Source organism: Hordeum vulgare, chromosome 5H (assembly GCF_904849725.1).
Source record: "Hordeum vulgare subsp. vulgare chromosome 5H, MorexV3_pseudomolecules_assembly, whole genome shotgun sequence".
NCBI lineage: Eukaryota > Viridiplantae > Streptophyta > Magnoliopsida > Poales > Poaceae > Hordeum > Hordeum vulgare.
In genome coordinates, this window is record NC_058522.1 from 352,195,342 (window position 1) to 352,208,326 (window position 12,985).

At 43.8% G+C, this 12,985-nt stretch overlaps 1 protein-coding gene across 1 annotated transcript in view; it reads left to right on the forward strand.

The window, feature by feature from the left end:
• Window positions 1-12,985, forward strand: part of LOC123399577 (structural maintenance of chromosomes protein 6B-like) — a 32,098-nt gene that overhangs the window by 8,593 nt on the left and 10,520 nt on the right. Inside the window, exons 9-18 of the mRNA XM_045093980.1 lie at window positions 1,741-1,817; window positions 1,907-1,982; window positions 3,038-3,112; window positions 3,251-3,355; window positions 4,578-4,744; window positions 4,819-4,921; window positions 7,333-7,445; window positions 11,108-11,312; window positions 11,377-11,505; window positions 11,625-11,739. Of these exons, the coding sequence (XP_044949915.1) occupies window positions 1,741-1,817; window positions 1,907-1,982; window positions 3,038-3,112; window positions 3,251-3,355; window positions 4,578-4,744; window positions 4,819-4,921; window positions 7,333-7,445; window positions 11,108-11,312; window positions 11,377-11,505; window positions 11,625-11,739 (1,165 nt within the window). The remainder of the gene's footprint in view (window positions 1-1,740; window positions 1,818-1,906; window positions 1,983-3,037; window positions 3,113-3,250; window positions 3,356-4,577; window positions 4,745-4,818; window positions 4,922-7,332; window positions 7,446-11,107; window positions 11,313-11,376; window positions 11,506-11,624; window positions 11,740-12,985) is intronic.

The following is a 12,985-nucleotide window of genomic DNA, read 5'->3' on the forward strand; positions in this document are numbered from 1 at the left end:
AAACTACTAAGGCTAGGGGATCTGGTGATGGTTGAGAAGGAATCTAGCTAGGCGATTGAGATTGAGAAAGAGAGGTGGTGATTTGTGGAGATTATGAATCCGTGATACTGAGGCGGCAATGAAAACCTAAGTTTTTTATTATTGAGTGTTGAGGGCACCTCAATTTCCTTCTGTCCTCTTAATAGTCTTTCGTACAATCCTCTGCTTAACAAACTTCACAGCTGTCGCCTGTGCTGGTATTCCTAGATTGCTCTTCTTGACGCTGTGCTCCTCGTAGCTTTTGCCAGCTCTACCAGGTGCTGCCTTTTGGCTACCCCGATGAGCTCAAATTCACTGCCTTTAGCTGCCTTCAGACTGGGTGGCTTGGTGCTTTGGTTGCTGCCTTTTGTGAATTGTGGCATGATCTCGAATGTCATGGTTGAGACCCTGGCCATTTATCAAGAAATGAATCGGTGGACAACCTCTCTTTCTTTTTTCTAATTGCGGAGCTGAAAAAGCTTCATGTCACCATCCCTGTATACGGATGGTCACATCATCTTTCTTAAAGATTATGAATATATGATTTCATCTGCTGTGAACTTTAGGGTAATTGTTGTGTTGAGGGGCAGATGACAATGTCGAAGGGGACTAAGCATTGAAAGGTTTATCTACCATAGACTCGGATGAGAGAACTTTTGGATAGAAATACTAAAGGCATGTTTGGTTGCCTTCCATATTACCAAACTTGTGTCTCAAGTCTGGCAAGCCCCAGTCTTGTGGTTTCAGCTTGGCAAAAGTTGGCTAACAAATGAGACTGTGATAGGTGGGTTAAGAATCTAATAAAGGGTGGCAGTTGACAATTGTGTCTGCAACCAACAACTGCCAAACTGTCTGTCTAATGTTTTGTAATATTTGGCTACAAACAAAACATGCTCTGATTAGGGTTGGCTTGATTGTGTTACACTATATGTGGATTGCACTAGCCCTTTCCTTAGTTCGGACTTTTGGTTGCGTTGGCTAGTGCATGAAGCTTAACATGGGTATTAGAGCCAGGTTTTGAGTTCAAGTCCTGGCTTTCGCAATTTATTTAAAAAAATTGCCGGTAGCCCCCCTTTGTGTCCACGTAAAGGCCTCTTGAGTCATACGCGAGTTTCGCGCGCCGGCGCTCTCTTCCGGTTGCACGTGTTGACTTGTCTTCCCGTCACACGCGAGAGGGGGTGTTACAGTATATGTGAATTGCACTAGCCCTTTCCATCAGTTCGGACTTTTGGTTGCGTTGGCTAGTGCATGAAGCTTAACAGATTGGACCCCTCACACAAATCTTAGTGTTACCTTAAAGTACTCCCTCCATTCACAAATACTCCAAAAAATTTATGGACTAACTACGAACTGAAATGAGTAAACAAACACATTATACATCCAAATCAGAAAAAAGTAGAACATCTTATATTTGTGAACGGAGGTGATAGTTCATTTTAAATAAGGGGAGGCATTGCTCTATTAACTGGACTAATCACATTTTTGGTTTCCACAATAGCTAACTATGACCACTTTGTACCTATATTGTCAAATGAGATGATAACCTGTTCCTCAGAAGAAGTTGGGTTATCCCATAAGTATGCAATAATCGGTGGACCTTGATATCAGTTGTTCCAAAAGATATACGCTGCCATAGCATGCTCTTGATTTCTTTGTATTTCCTTGGCTTTGTATGTTTGAGTTTAGCTACTCTGTCTGAATCACTTCTTTATCAATCTGAAGGCTGAGGCATCTCAAATTGAGGAAGACATGCAGAACATACAACGAGAGATTGATTATCTTGATTCAAATGTTAAAAGGTCATTCTTATTAATTGTACTTCTTACATTGCTTAACTACGTCCAAGTAAATATCTTGGTTGCTTGACTCCACCTCGTGTGCCATTCAGGTTAAGAGAGGATGAAAAAGAATTTTCAGAAGAGTTATCGGGCATCCAAAAATCTATCAGTGACATAGCAAATGAGGTACTTTAAACTCAATGCCATTCTTAGTACAGGGTGATGATATTAAACTCAATGTGGTGCCAGTAATACTGCTTTCCTGCATACTGAACTTTAAACTCTAAACACAATAAATGTGATAATGTTACTCGTCCACCCGAGTCACTAGTAAGACACATTTTGGACTAGAAACATTTGCTAAAGGAAGGTCCCTAAACCGTAAATTGAATCATATTTTGTTTTGTTTTATGGATGTATTTCTTGAGGAATGTACTCTACCATTTTCGTGTGACCTAAATCTCCATTAAGATATTGTTTGGTCAGTTTGGAGAATAATTTACGAGCAACAACTATATTACCTTTTGTATTTCATAGTTCCTTGGTGGCATCCATTCCCTATTGATGTATGGATACAGGAATATGTTTTCTAGATAATGTAATTATTTATAATGTTATACTTAAAGAATGTGTATTCTGGATTACATTATTCTTAGAGATTGTTTTTGCTGCTTCTTGTATGTTTTGCTTCTTTCTGATTCCTAATACTTGATGTGGAAAAAAGAGCAGCAGAATGTGGTTACGCATAGTAATAATTAGGCTTAAATTTACATTTTCCATGTACAAGTCAACTCTGATTAGATTCATTAAAATTCCAAATATGTTTGCACATGACATGTAATGTATGAAAGAGCACCATGTCCATGCGTAACTTAAAGAACTTAGTTGACACTCTACTAATCCTGTTCTTTTATCACATTTTTCTCCCTTTTGCTGAACTTAAAGAACTCCGAGTGAGGCTGAAAATCCAGAGTTAGGGGTAAAATACATCTGGCTCAAAGTTCGATTACCTGTTTAAATACTGTGGGCTGATTTCAAGCTCGGAATGAGCTTTGGTTCAGCATTAGGTACCTCTGAAGAAGTGTTCCTTCAACATTTATCTGAAAAACATCACTTATAATTATCTGCACTATTTGAACTTCACAAAGTCCTCTATGCTTTCTTGTGTTGTTGGCCAACTTTTGTCTGCATTGAAACATGCGGGTCTTGTACCATTTATGCCATTAAATTTTATTCTGCAGATAGCTGAAAGTGATAAAAGGATACTTGAATTGAAATCTCACATGGATGATCTTCAACAGCGTCAAAGTAATACGGTATATTCTCTCTTTACAGTAGCCACTAAGCAGTGTATAGTCCTTATGATTATAACCCTGCTTCTCAGGATGTAATTGATTTTAGTAGCAACTTCTCTCTAACATGTTTGTTTATATGCAATTAATGCTTCGTCTTAGGTAACGGCATTCGGGGGACAAAAAGTTCTGAAACTCTTGCAGTTAATAGAATCAAACCACAGAAGATTCAAAAGCCCGCCTATTGGTCCGATAGGGGCTCATCTGGTATGAAAGTGCTGATTTATCATGATTCTTGTCTTGAAATTGTTAGTCTTGAGTCTAGAGTATGTACTAATAATACCTTGTGAAGTAACTTGCAAATGATAATTTGCTACTTATATCATTTAGCATTTGTTCTGATCTGCTGTGTTCAGTAATACACTTCATCAACCCATCCCACAAAAAAAACTTCATCAACCCATATTGCTTTCTCCTAGTCTTGTTTTGTTACCATCTCACATGTTTGTAGCATGTCGTTTTGTCTATCTGTTTGTTTATCCATGGCTTTATAGGTGGCAGCCTAACTATTGTTCCCAGCTACATGTCGGTTGTGTTCGTTTAGTGCAGCTGTATTGGTTCTTATGCAGTTCTAACCCATCCAACTACTTTATTACTGTGACCGGTCATCCATATTGCTCTGTCCTCTATTCCTCATAGCATCTTCAACTGCTGTAGAGCCTGTGTTGACTCTGGAAAGTACTAAAGTCTGGAAATGTCCAAGATTTTCATACATGTGCTTCAAATTAGAATATGGAAACTTAAAATCGTGTGCAAAGTTTTGGCCGTTTGTGCAGGTGCACCAAAAGGACAGAAGATTGCATGGATCTTTTTTATATAAACACAATCTTTTTTTGTACTATGGAAAAAAAGATCTTAATCTAATCGGCTATTGATAACTTGCTATAGGAATATCAACTTTATTTATTGCCAAAGCTCTAGGACCTTAATTACAGGAGATAAACTAGGAATCCGAAAATATAAAAAGGAAATACAAGAAACATATTACAGAGTGTACTTCTCTCTAACAACCTCAATGTTGACTGGTGTTTGCACCCTGAGTTCTTGACCCACTCAATTCATTCATCCCTTCAGAAATTAAACAATTTGCTCAATCCTTCCTGTTGATTCCAGTTCATTAGAGCAAATGTATTCATATGTCTTCTCATTGCATCAAATAACTTGAATGCAAAATAGGTTTGTTGTCTTATGTTATCCCGTGGAAATAGAAATTTAAGCAAATTTAAGCTTTACACGGTCTTATCAGGGATGATGCCACTAAGCTGTTATAATTATGCTTGTAGTCCTTGTCGAAGTTTGGGTACTGCACTTACTTTATAATGCAAAGGAATGATATAAATTATAGCCGGTTCTAGTATTGCCTTATCTATAATGTAAGTTATGGCTGTGTTACTTCTTCCAAATCTTCATAATGCTTTCTGTCATGCAGCAACTTGCTAGCGAGTCCTGGTCTGTCGCAGTTGATTGTGCATGTGGAGGGCTTCTGGATGCATTTATTGTCTCGTGTCATCAGGATTTACAAGTTTTGCGAGAATGCGCGAGTAGAGTGTATTACAATAACCTTCGAATTATTGTGTATGATTTCACTAGACAGCGGTAAGATTAAAGGCTATCTTTTTCGACATTTTCTGTTTATTTCTTATGAACTCTAATTCTGTGATCTCCTATAGATTGATCATTCCAGATGGTTCACTTCCTACAACAGAGCACCCTACAGTACTATCAGTTATTCAGTCAGAGAACCACACTGTGCTGAATGTATTGGTAGATCAGGTACTGCATTATGTAATCTTTGTTAGGAAGTATTAGTATTAGTCTAGGAGTCCTTATTAGTCTATTAGTATTAGTCTAGGAGTACTTATTAGTCTATGTTTACTTTCCTTGCACCTCAAGTCATGTGTAATATATATATATGCCCCTTGGGCCTTCAATATAGATAAGTTGCTTTCCTAACATGGTATTAGAGCCTTAGGTTATTTTTTCGCATGCGCAACTCGTGCTCCGATCCTTCTCCACGCAGCTGCTGTTCGTCTAGCTGCTGCTCCCGATCTCCTCCTGCTGCAGCTCTCGTTCTCGTCCTGCTGTTGCTGGGCCGCCGGATCTCGCTGCCGTTCAAGGTTCTCCCTGTCCGCCGTGCCCCTCATCTGCCGATCCCTCCTGCTGGCGTTTCCCCCTTCTCCCCTGGCGCCAGGTCCCATGTTTTCTCCCGCCGGCGCTCCTCCTCGGGCGCCAGGTTTTCGCCTGCCAGCGCTCCTCCAGGCACGCGCCTCCTCCTCGGGCGCCAGGTCTTCTCCAGCCGGCGCTCCTCTAGGAACGCGCCGCCACACCAAGGGCCCCGCCAGCCGCCGCCTCCACCAGCCGCCGCCAAGTCGCTGCTGCCAGCCGCCGCCAGCCCCGATTGGTTCTGCCTCCAGCAGCTCCCCTGTTGGTCGCCCCAATCTCGCTAGATCGAGGCGCTCTGCACGTCGCCGTACTCCAGGGCGTGCTATTTTGCACTCCCGATCGGATCTGGTTCTCTGATCTCTGATTCCTAAAAAAAATGTCTGCTGCATTCGGCTACGTTGCCGTTCCTCGTTCTACGGTGATCTTTGATGGCACTAACTACACTGAGTTCATTGGCTTCATGCGCATTCACATGCGTGGCATCCGTCTATGGGGTTTTCTTTCTGGCGAGGTCTACTGTCCGCCATGTCCTGTTCCTCCCATGGCTCCTACTCCGCCGACCCCACCGGCTCTTCTTGTGGATGCTCCTCAGGCCGCAAAGGATGCGGCTAAGCTTGCTGATGAGGACGCTGTGAGTGCTTATGATGAGACGGTCTTGGCTTATGAGGAGGCTCTTCAGGTGTATCACGGTGCTCTGTCCGCTTACACCCAGTGGCTTGATGATGATGCTCGTGCTGCAGCTGTTCTCACTGCTAGTGTTCTGCCTCAGTTTGCCTCTGAGTTTTTGGGCCTTTCTACTGCCTTTGAGATGTGGACTCGCCTTCGTCAGCGCTATGCGCCCTCTGGTGATGCCTTATACCTCTCCGTGGTTCGTCAGGAGCATGCTCTTCAGCATGGTGACTCTACTGTTGATGACTTCTATGCATAGAGTTCTGCTATCTGGCGCCAGTTCGATTCTCTCCGCATTGCTGGTTGTCGTACTTGTCCCTGTTGCCAGGCTGTCCAGGCCAACTTGGAGTTTCATCGCGTCTACGAGTTCCTGTCTCGGCTCCGTAAGGAGTTTGAGCCCCGGCGTGCTCAGTTGTTTGCTCGTGGCCGTATTTCTCTCATGGAGGCGCTTTCTGAGATTCGTGCTGAGGAGACTCGCTTACGTGGTGCTGGTTTGCTGGAGGTTCCCTTGGTGCTCGCTGCTCGGGCTACTTCTACGCCACCTGCTGCACCGACCACTTCTCACTCAAGTGCTCCGCCGCTCTTGCCCACTCCTTCTGGAGGCTCAGGTCGCCCCCGTCCACATTGTGGCTACTGCAACAATGATGGTCATATTGAGTCTCACTGCTACACGAAGAAGAAACACTTGCGCCAGGCGCAATCATCATCTACAGAGACTTCGTCATCTACCTTGACAGCTTCAGTCATTGCTTTGACTGAGCAGGATATTCTGAGACTTAAGCATCTGCTCGCTGCTTCAGGTTCTTCCTCGACGGGTACTGCTGGTTTTGTGACTGAGGCTTCCCGCACTGAGCAACCACCTTCTACACAGTCAGGACCGTCTCACGCCCACTCTGGTTGGAATTGGCCTTCCGCGTCTTGAGAGTGTCGTTGTAGCATGAAGGGTGCTTGCAGGCTAGCAGCTAGTGCAGACAAGCAACTATGTTGGTTCAGTAAAGTGGTCCAATTACTCCAAACAGCAAGGAGGCACAAAATTGGAGTATTATATAATGGAATTTGACTATGCTTACTCCTATTTAATGTCGTATTTTAATTACTTGATATATTTTGTACCATTAATGGCGTGGGTTGATGATGGAAAAGTTGCAAGTTGCAACAACTGAATTCTTAATTCCCTGAATGGATAATTTTTTTGAATTGAAGAACCCAAATAAACTGAATATCTATTATGAAATAGTTTTTAATTATGAGATATCAATATGCATCACACTGTTTGTTCTCTTAGTTTTTGTATCCTTCTGTTCGAGATACTATTATTACAGCAGATATTTACTAAAGTTTCTTTGTGTCAGGGACATGCTGAAAGGCAAGTCCTGGTTCGAGATTATGAAGATGGAAAATCTGTTGCATTTGATCACAGGATGCGGAATATAAAGGAAGTGTATACCTCTGATGGGTTCAGAATGTAAGTCTCGGTGGTGGTACTCTGCTCGTATTAGGTTTGGTCTTATTCCAGCAATTAACTTGTTATATCTAACAGTTTAGATGTAGTTTACCGTAATTAATCCTTTGCTAGAAATAATTTTAGAATCCTATAGGCATTTCTATCTCCATGTGCCTCCACATGTTTATGTAATTGCAGATTCCCACTTATAGATTTAGTTTTGATGATCTTGCAATTTTGTGGAATCGATTAGTGGCTTGAGATCAGTTTTCTGGAGTTTCCCAGTGCCAAGAGGCAGTCCAAGGTAGCCGCAGGGGAATGGTTCGATGACATACGGGACCACTTGGAGGGCACCCCAAAACCACAGTTACCTGATTCACAATCCACTGATTTGTGATTCGTGGTCGCTGCTTCCTAAAAATAGATTTATTTGGGGGTATATACAGCTCCAATTCACAAACCAATAATGGGGGTCCCCAAAGCGGTAAATTATAGTCGTGTGATAATCAATATAGGAATTAGTGGCTGGCAAGCAAATTGACCACAGAAGATTGTAGCTTAATAACACAAAGGAAAATGCAGAAAGAGAGAAGTTGAAGGGCTGGCATCCAGCTTACGGTTGTAGCTTAACAAAAGAGAAGGAATTGAAGAAAGTGAGAAGTTTGATGGCTGGGCACCCCCCTTAGGATCTCATCCTTTCTCTCTTCTTTTTTTACCGTGTTCTCTCTGGCAACCCAACTAAACCTCTCAGCACTCAGCCTGTTCCTCCTGCAATGTCATCGACGGCTAGTCGGCTACCCAACAGCAAGGTCGACCAAGTGAGTTTCAGTTCAACGGGGGCGGCACAGGCATGTTCAGACAGCTGCAATGCAGGTCTGATCGAGCAGCGTCAGCAAGGGCATAATCAAGCAGTGACAGCAACAGTGTCAATTCTGCTGTCTCGTTTGGATTTAGCTTCACTTCTCTATGAATCGCGAGTGAATCGATTGTGATCTGGAGCGATCTGGAAGCCCGATTGACATTGCTCTATCGGGATCAGGGTCCGACGCCTCTTCCAGTGAATCTGGTAGCAGCGAACTGGACATCCTGTTCGGAGCACCTGAGCAGTGGAGTCGTTTGGCAAACTGGCTGTCTGGGTCATGAGCTGTGTTGTACAATGACCGGACAGCCAGTTTGCCAATGACCGGGCATAACTCTAAACCCCTAGGAGGCCGATATTCTGTTTATGTACCGGTTTAATAATAATAGCCTCATGTTTTGCTGATTTAGATAAATTTTCACTGACTTTTGAGCTATTGTATGTAAGCTTATTGGAATAACATACTTTTAGCCAATTTAATAGAATGGTTTCATGTACTAACATACTTTGAGCTATTGTATTCTTTTTTAAATATGTACTTTTTTTTGAGAAAATGCAAAAGGATCTTTGCGTTTAATTTCATTGAAAAGATGGGGAGTACAATCCTCCTAAGAGGCTGGTGATACATGGGCCATGCGACCGGTCAGTGGACATCCCAGGATGTGGGCAGAACAACCCGTAGGCCCTGCGCCCCAGCGAGTGCCCAACACTTGTGGCGTGTTTGGATGAGTGGCCCACACCTAGCTCGCACCCGCCATGCAAATTTGAGTGTGATTGGTTTCCTGCGCGGCGTCCTCAGCCTGGCCCGATCCATGCAAAAGGAGCCCGCTCAGCCAGGCCGAGGGGAACGCAGAAATCGGGCGTATCCGGGAGCCAGGCCCGCAGCTGCATCCATGCCTCGACCACAATCCTCTTTCTCTCTCCCATGCATTAGATCGAGGCATCGAGCACACCAACCCGTCGCCGCTGTCGTCTAAGCCCCCGCGTGCGCAGCTGGTTGGAGCTCTCTTGCCCTCCATCGGTCGAAGCTCCGTCGCCGGCGCTCCTCCACGCCCACGTCGGGGGCTCGCCTCCCTGCCTCGACTCGCCGGGTTCCATCGCAGCCTCAACGCCCCCAAACTTCGCCATAGCCACGTGCACCCAGCCCTGCGGGCGAGAGTTGGAGCTCGCGACGCCACCTATGCTCATCTATGCATGGATGCATGTCGATTTCGTCTTTGATTTTGATGACCACCTGTAAGCTCATGTCGTAGCCTTGATCTTTAGATTTCTACAGTTTTTGTTTCTGATTTGTTGTAGCGAGATTATCGTTAGGTACATTCTTGTAGTATATTTCTTTGGGTTCTGTAGGATCTGTGAGATCTCTAGGAGAGTTGACAGGATGTAAGGTTGAGGTTGTTAGTGCTGTCATTCGTAGATTTAATTAGTACCTGCAATCTGATTGTTTCATGTTTAATTCCATCTCATTAAACACATCTTTTATTGGAAGAAAAAGGTTCACATAATTAAGCTCAAATGCAGTCTACCAAATATCATATGTTGTCTATAGCATCTCTCATGCATTCATATCATACCGTCCACCAAACACACATCTTGGTTCATATTTGCATCAGCTCAACCAGGCCACGCTCACCCAGGTTCCTTCATGCGATGCAGCCTGGAGCCCCCCAGGCAACCAAACACCCCCTTGGCCTCATCTCTGATCCTATCTACTAATGCATCGATCGAGGGCCGCACGTTGTCGAAGGTGCATTTGTTCCGGTGTTTCCAAATCATCCAGGGGACGAGCATGGCGATGGAATGCAGGCCTTTGTGCAGCGCCTCGGGTGTCTGCTACTTCGCACTCTGCCACCAGTCCAATAGTGTAGGTTCATTGGTGGGGGGTCGTGCTGGTATGCGTATCCAGGCCAGGATGTCGTGCCAAGTTTGCCGGCCAAATGGGCATGCCAAAAGCAGGTGCTGGATAGTCTCGGGGGCTTGGTCACACAGTAGGCATCTGGGGTGGTGTGGCAGGCCGCGTCGGGCAAGCCGCTCCGCCGTCCAACATCGATCTTGGCCTACCAACCAATTGGAGAACCTGATGTGAAATTTTCAAGATGGTGTATTCAATCATATGTTTTTAATTTCATCCATATGTAAAGTATTTTAAGTTCCAAGTGAATAAAATTTGCCACCAAATTGCTACACATACATGTAATTACCTAAAAAATGCATAGCATGGCAGCAAGAACAGTGTCACATGGACAAGAACCCATATGGGTTTTTTGGCCTCAATTATTTATCTAGATTACAAGCGCTCAGCTAAACCTGAAATCCGTTCCTCCTGTAATTTCATCAACTATCATCCATTTATCTGTACAAGCATCCATTCATCAGGAGTAAGAAACCAAAGAAAAGTTAAAGAAGAGATCCCAAGCCCAGGATCCGGTGTGGGCTTGGGCTCGCTGGATGGCAGGCTGTTGTGAAGTGGATCCAGCGTGTGCTGGAGGTGGCTGGATGGGCAGGCTAGAGGTCCTGGTTGCGCCGGCGCGGGGCTGCAGGGCCAGCTGCCAGCAGAGGTCGTCTTCTTTGTAGAAGAGGAGCGTGGAGGAGCAACTCCGATCGGAGGAGCAGCAGTGCTCCCTTATCGTGTCTGTGTTTCAGCTCCCACAGCAGTTTTACAGTTCACTGATGCATTTTCTATTCATGAACTTCTTTTGGGAAATAAAGCATCATGCAAATTGCTAGATAACTTGCTTAATTATGGAAATGAGCATGCTAGGTGATATCTGATTTCTGTATGCTCATTCATTGACTTTATTTTGCCATTGATTTTCTCTTTTAGGTTTTCTAGGGGTTCTGTTCAGACTATTCTTCCTCCAAACAAAAGGCCAAGACCTGAGCGTTGGTGCAGTTCACCGGCAGAAAAAATAGCTAAACTGAAGAATGAAGTTGACGGCATTCAAAGAATAATCTCAGAAAAGAACGCTCAGAAAAGGAAGTTAGTTAATGACCGATGTAACCTTGAACAGAAAATAGCAAATTTGAAGGTAAAATTCTTATTGATGTGTAATTCATTTCAATTATCTATTAACTACCCATGTTGGTCTGTAGAGAAAACGAGGACCTGAGGAGCAACGTTTAATGAATAAAAAAGTGCAACTTGATGATGCAAAGAGAGATACTGCTGATAATAATAGGCATGCTGCTGTGGATACCACTGAACTAGAGGAGGACATAAAGGTCCGCTCCCAATTTCCTTTCCAAGGAACCATCTATCTCATTTCACTGCACTAGGTATACTAATCTTTGTTATCTAAGCAAGAACTGTATCAATTTTCTCATGGTACCTATTTCTGCAGGAAGAGAAGAATAACATTGAGCAGAAAGAACAATCACTGCAGAAGATTAATGTAAAGTTAACTGCAGCTTTACGAGAAGTGAATGATAGAAAAACGGCTTACAAGACCTTTATGGGTATGAAAATTCCACGATGTCGGTATTGATGATTTTATCATCTCTTGCTGATATGTATGCAAGTTGTTTAGCATTTGATTTTTCCCGTTTCGATCTTGTGATGGCTAACCATGCTTGCCACATGGTAGTGTTTTACTTCAGAATTATGCTTATTTTAGACCTATGTATATGATGCACGCAGAACTGTGGCGTTAGCTTCTTTGAAGTAGGCATACAACAAATTTGACCGTTCATTTTGTTAGGCAATAGTTAGCAACAAGTGTGTGTAAAAGGATTTAATATAGCATCGTGATAAAGCTAGTATGTGACTGTTCAATTTGTTAGGTTATATCTGTCCTTTGATGACAATAATATACCTGGATGATACACTCCTTTTTAATTTCCTGCCAAAAGAGCCACAACTTGCAACTCAGTGTCTGCACTCTGAACGGGAAACTGCAGCTTTGTTTCTTTTCTCCCAGGCGATGAGAACCATCAAGAAAAACACACATTTGCAGTTTGACCTTCTCACACAACTCACCAAGCCACTCTTAAGAAAGCATCTGTAAACATTAAACTGATTACAGACTAGTGGCGAAAGCCATAGCAAGAAGGGTGTGGTCATGTGGGCCACAAGAACAAATGCCTCATCGTGGTCATGACCATGCTCCTGCTTAAAGCCACATGCAACAAGACAAGCCTTGTAAATGTTAGGAAGTATTAGTATTAGTCTAGGAGTCCTTATTAGTCTATTAGTATTAGTCTAGGAGTCCTTATTAGTCTATGTTTACTTTCCTTGCACCTCAAGTCATGTGTAATATATATATGCCCCTTGGGCCTTCAATATAGATAAGTTGCTTTCCTAACATGGTATTAGAGCTTAGGTTATTTTTTCTCGCACGTCGCAACTCGTGCTCGTACAGATCGATTTCGTATCGTTCTTGTATTTTTCTTCGATCCTCTCTTCTTGCGGACGTGCTCTCCTCACGTCTTGCTGCTGCTAGCTTTTCTGCTAGCTTATCTTTTTCTGGCCGTGCCTCGGTTGCAAGTCCTCCAGCCGGATCTTGTCGCCGGCCGCCGTCTCTCGTGATCTTCAGTCGGATTCCGTCGCCGTCCGTTGTGTTCCGCCACCACCGACAGTCCTCGATCCGGTTTCTCTGCTTGCCCTGCTCGCCGTTCTCCCGCAGGCTCGCCGCCGCGACATCTCTTCACTGGCGTTGCCGTGGCAAGCCGGACCGGCCCCGCGTTCCGCCACATGTCACGGGGT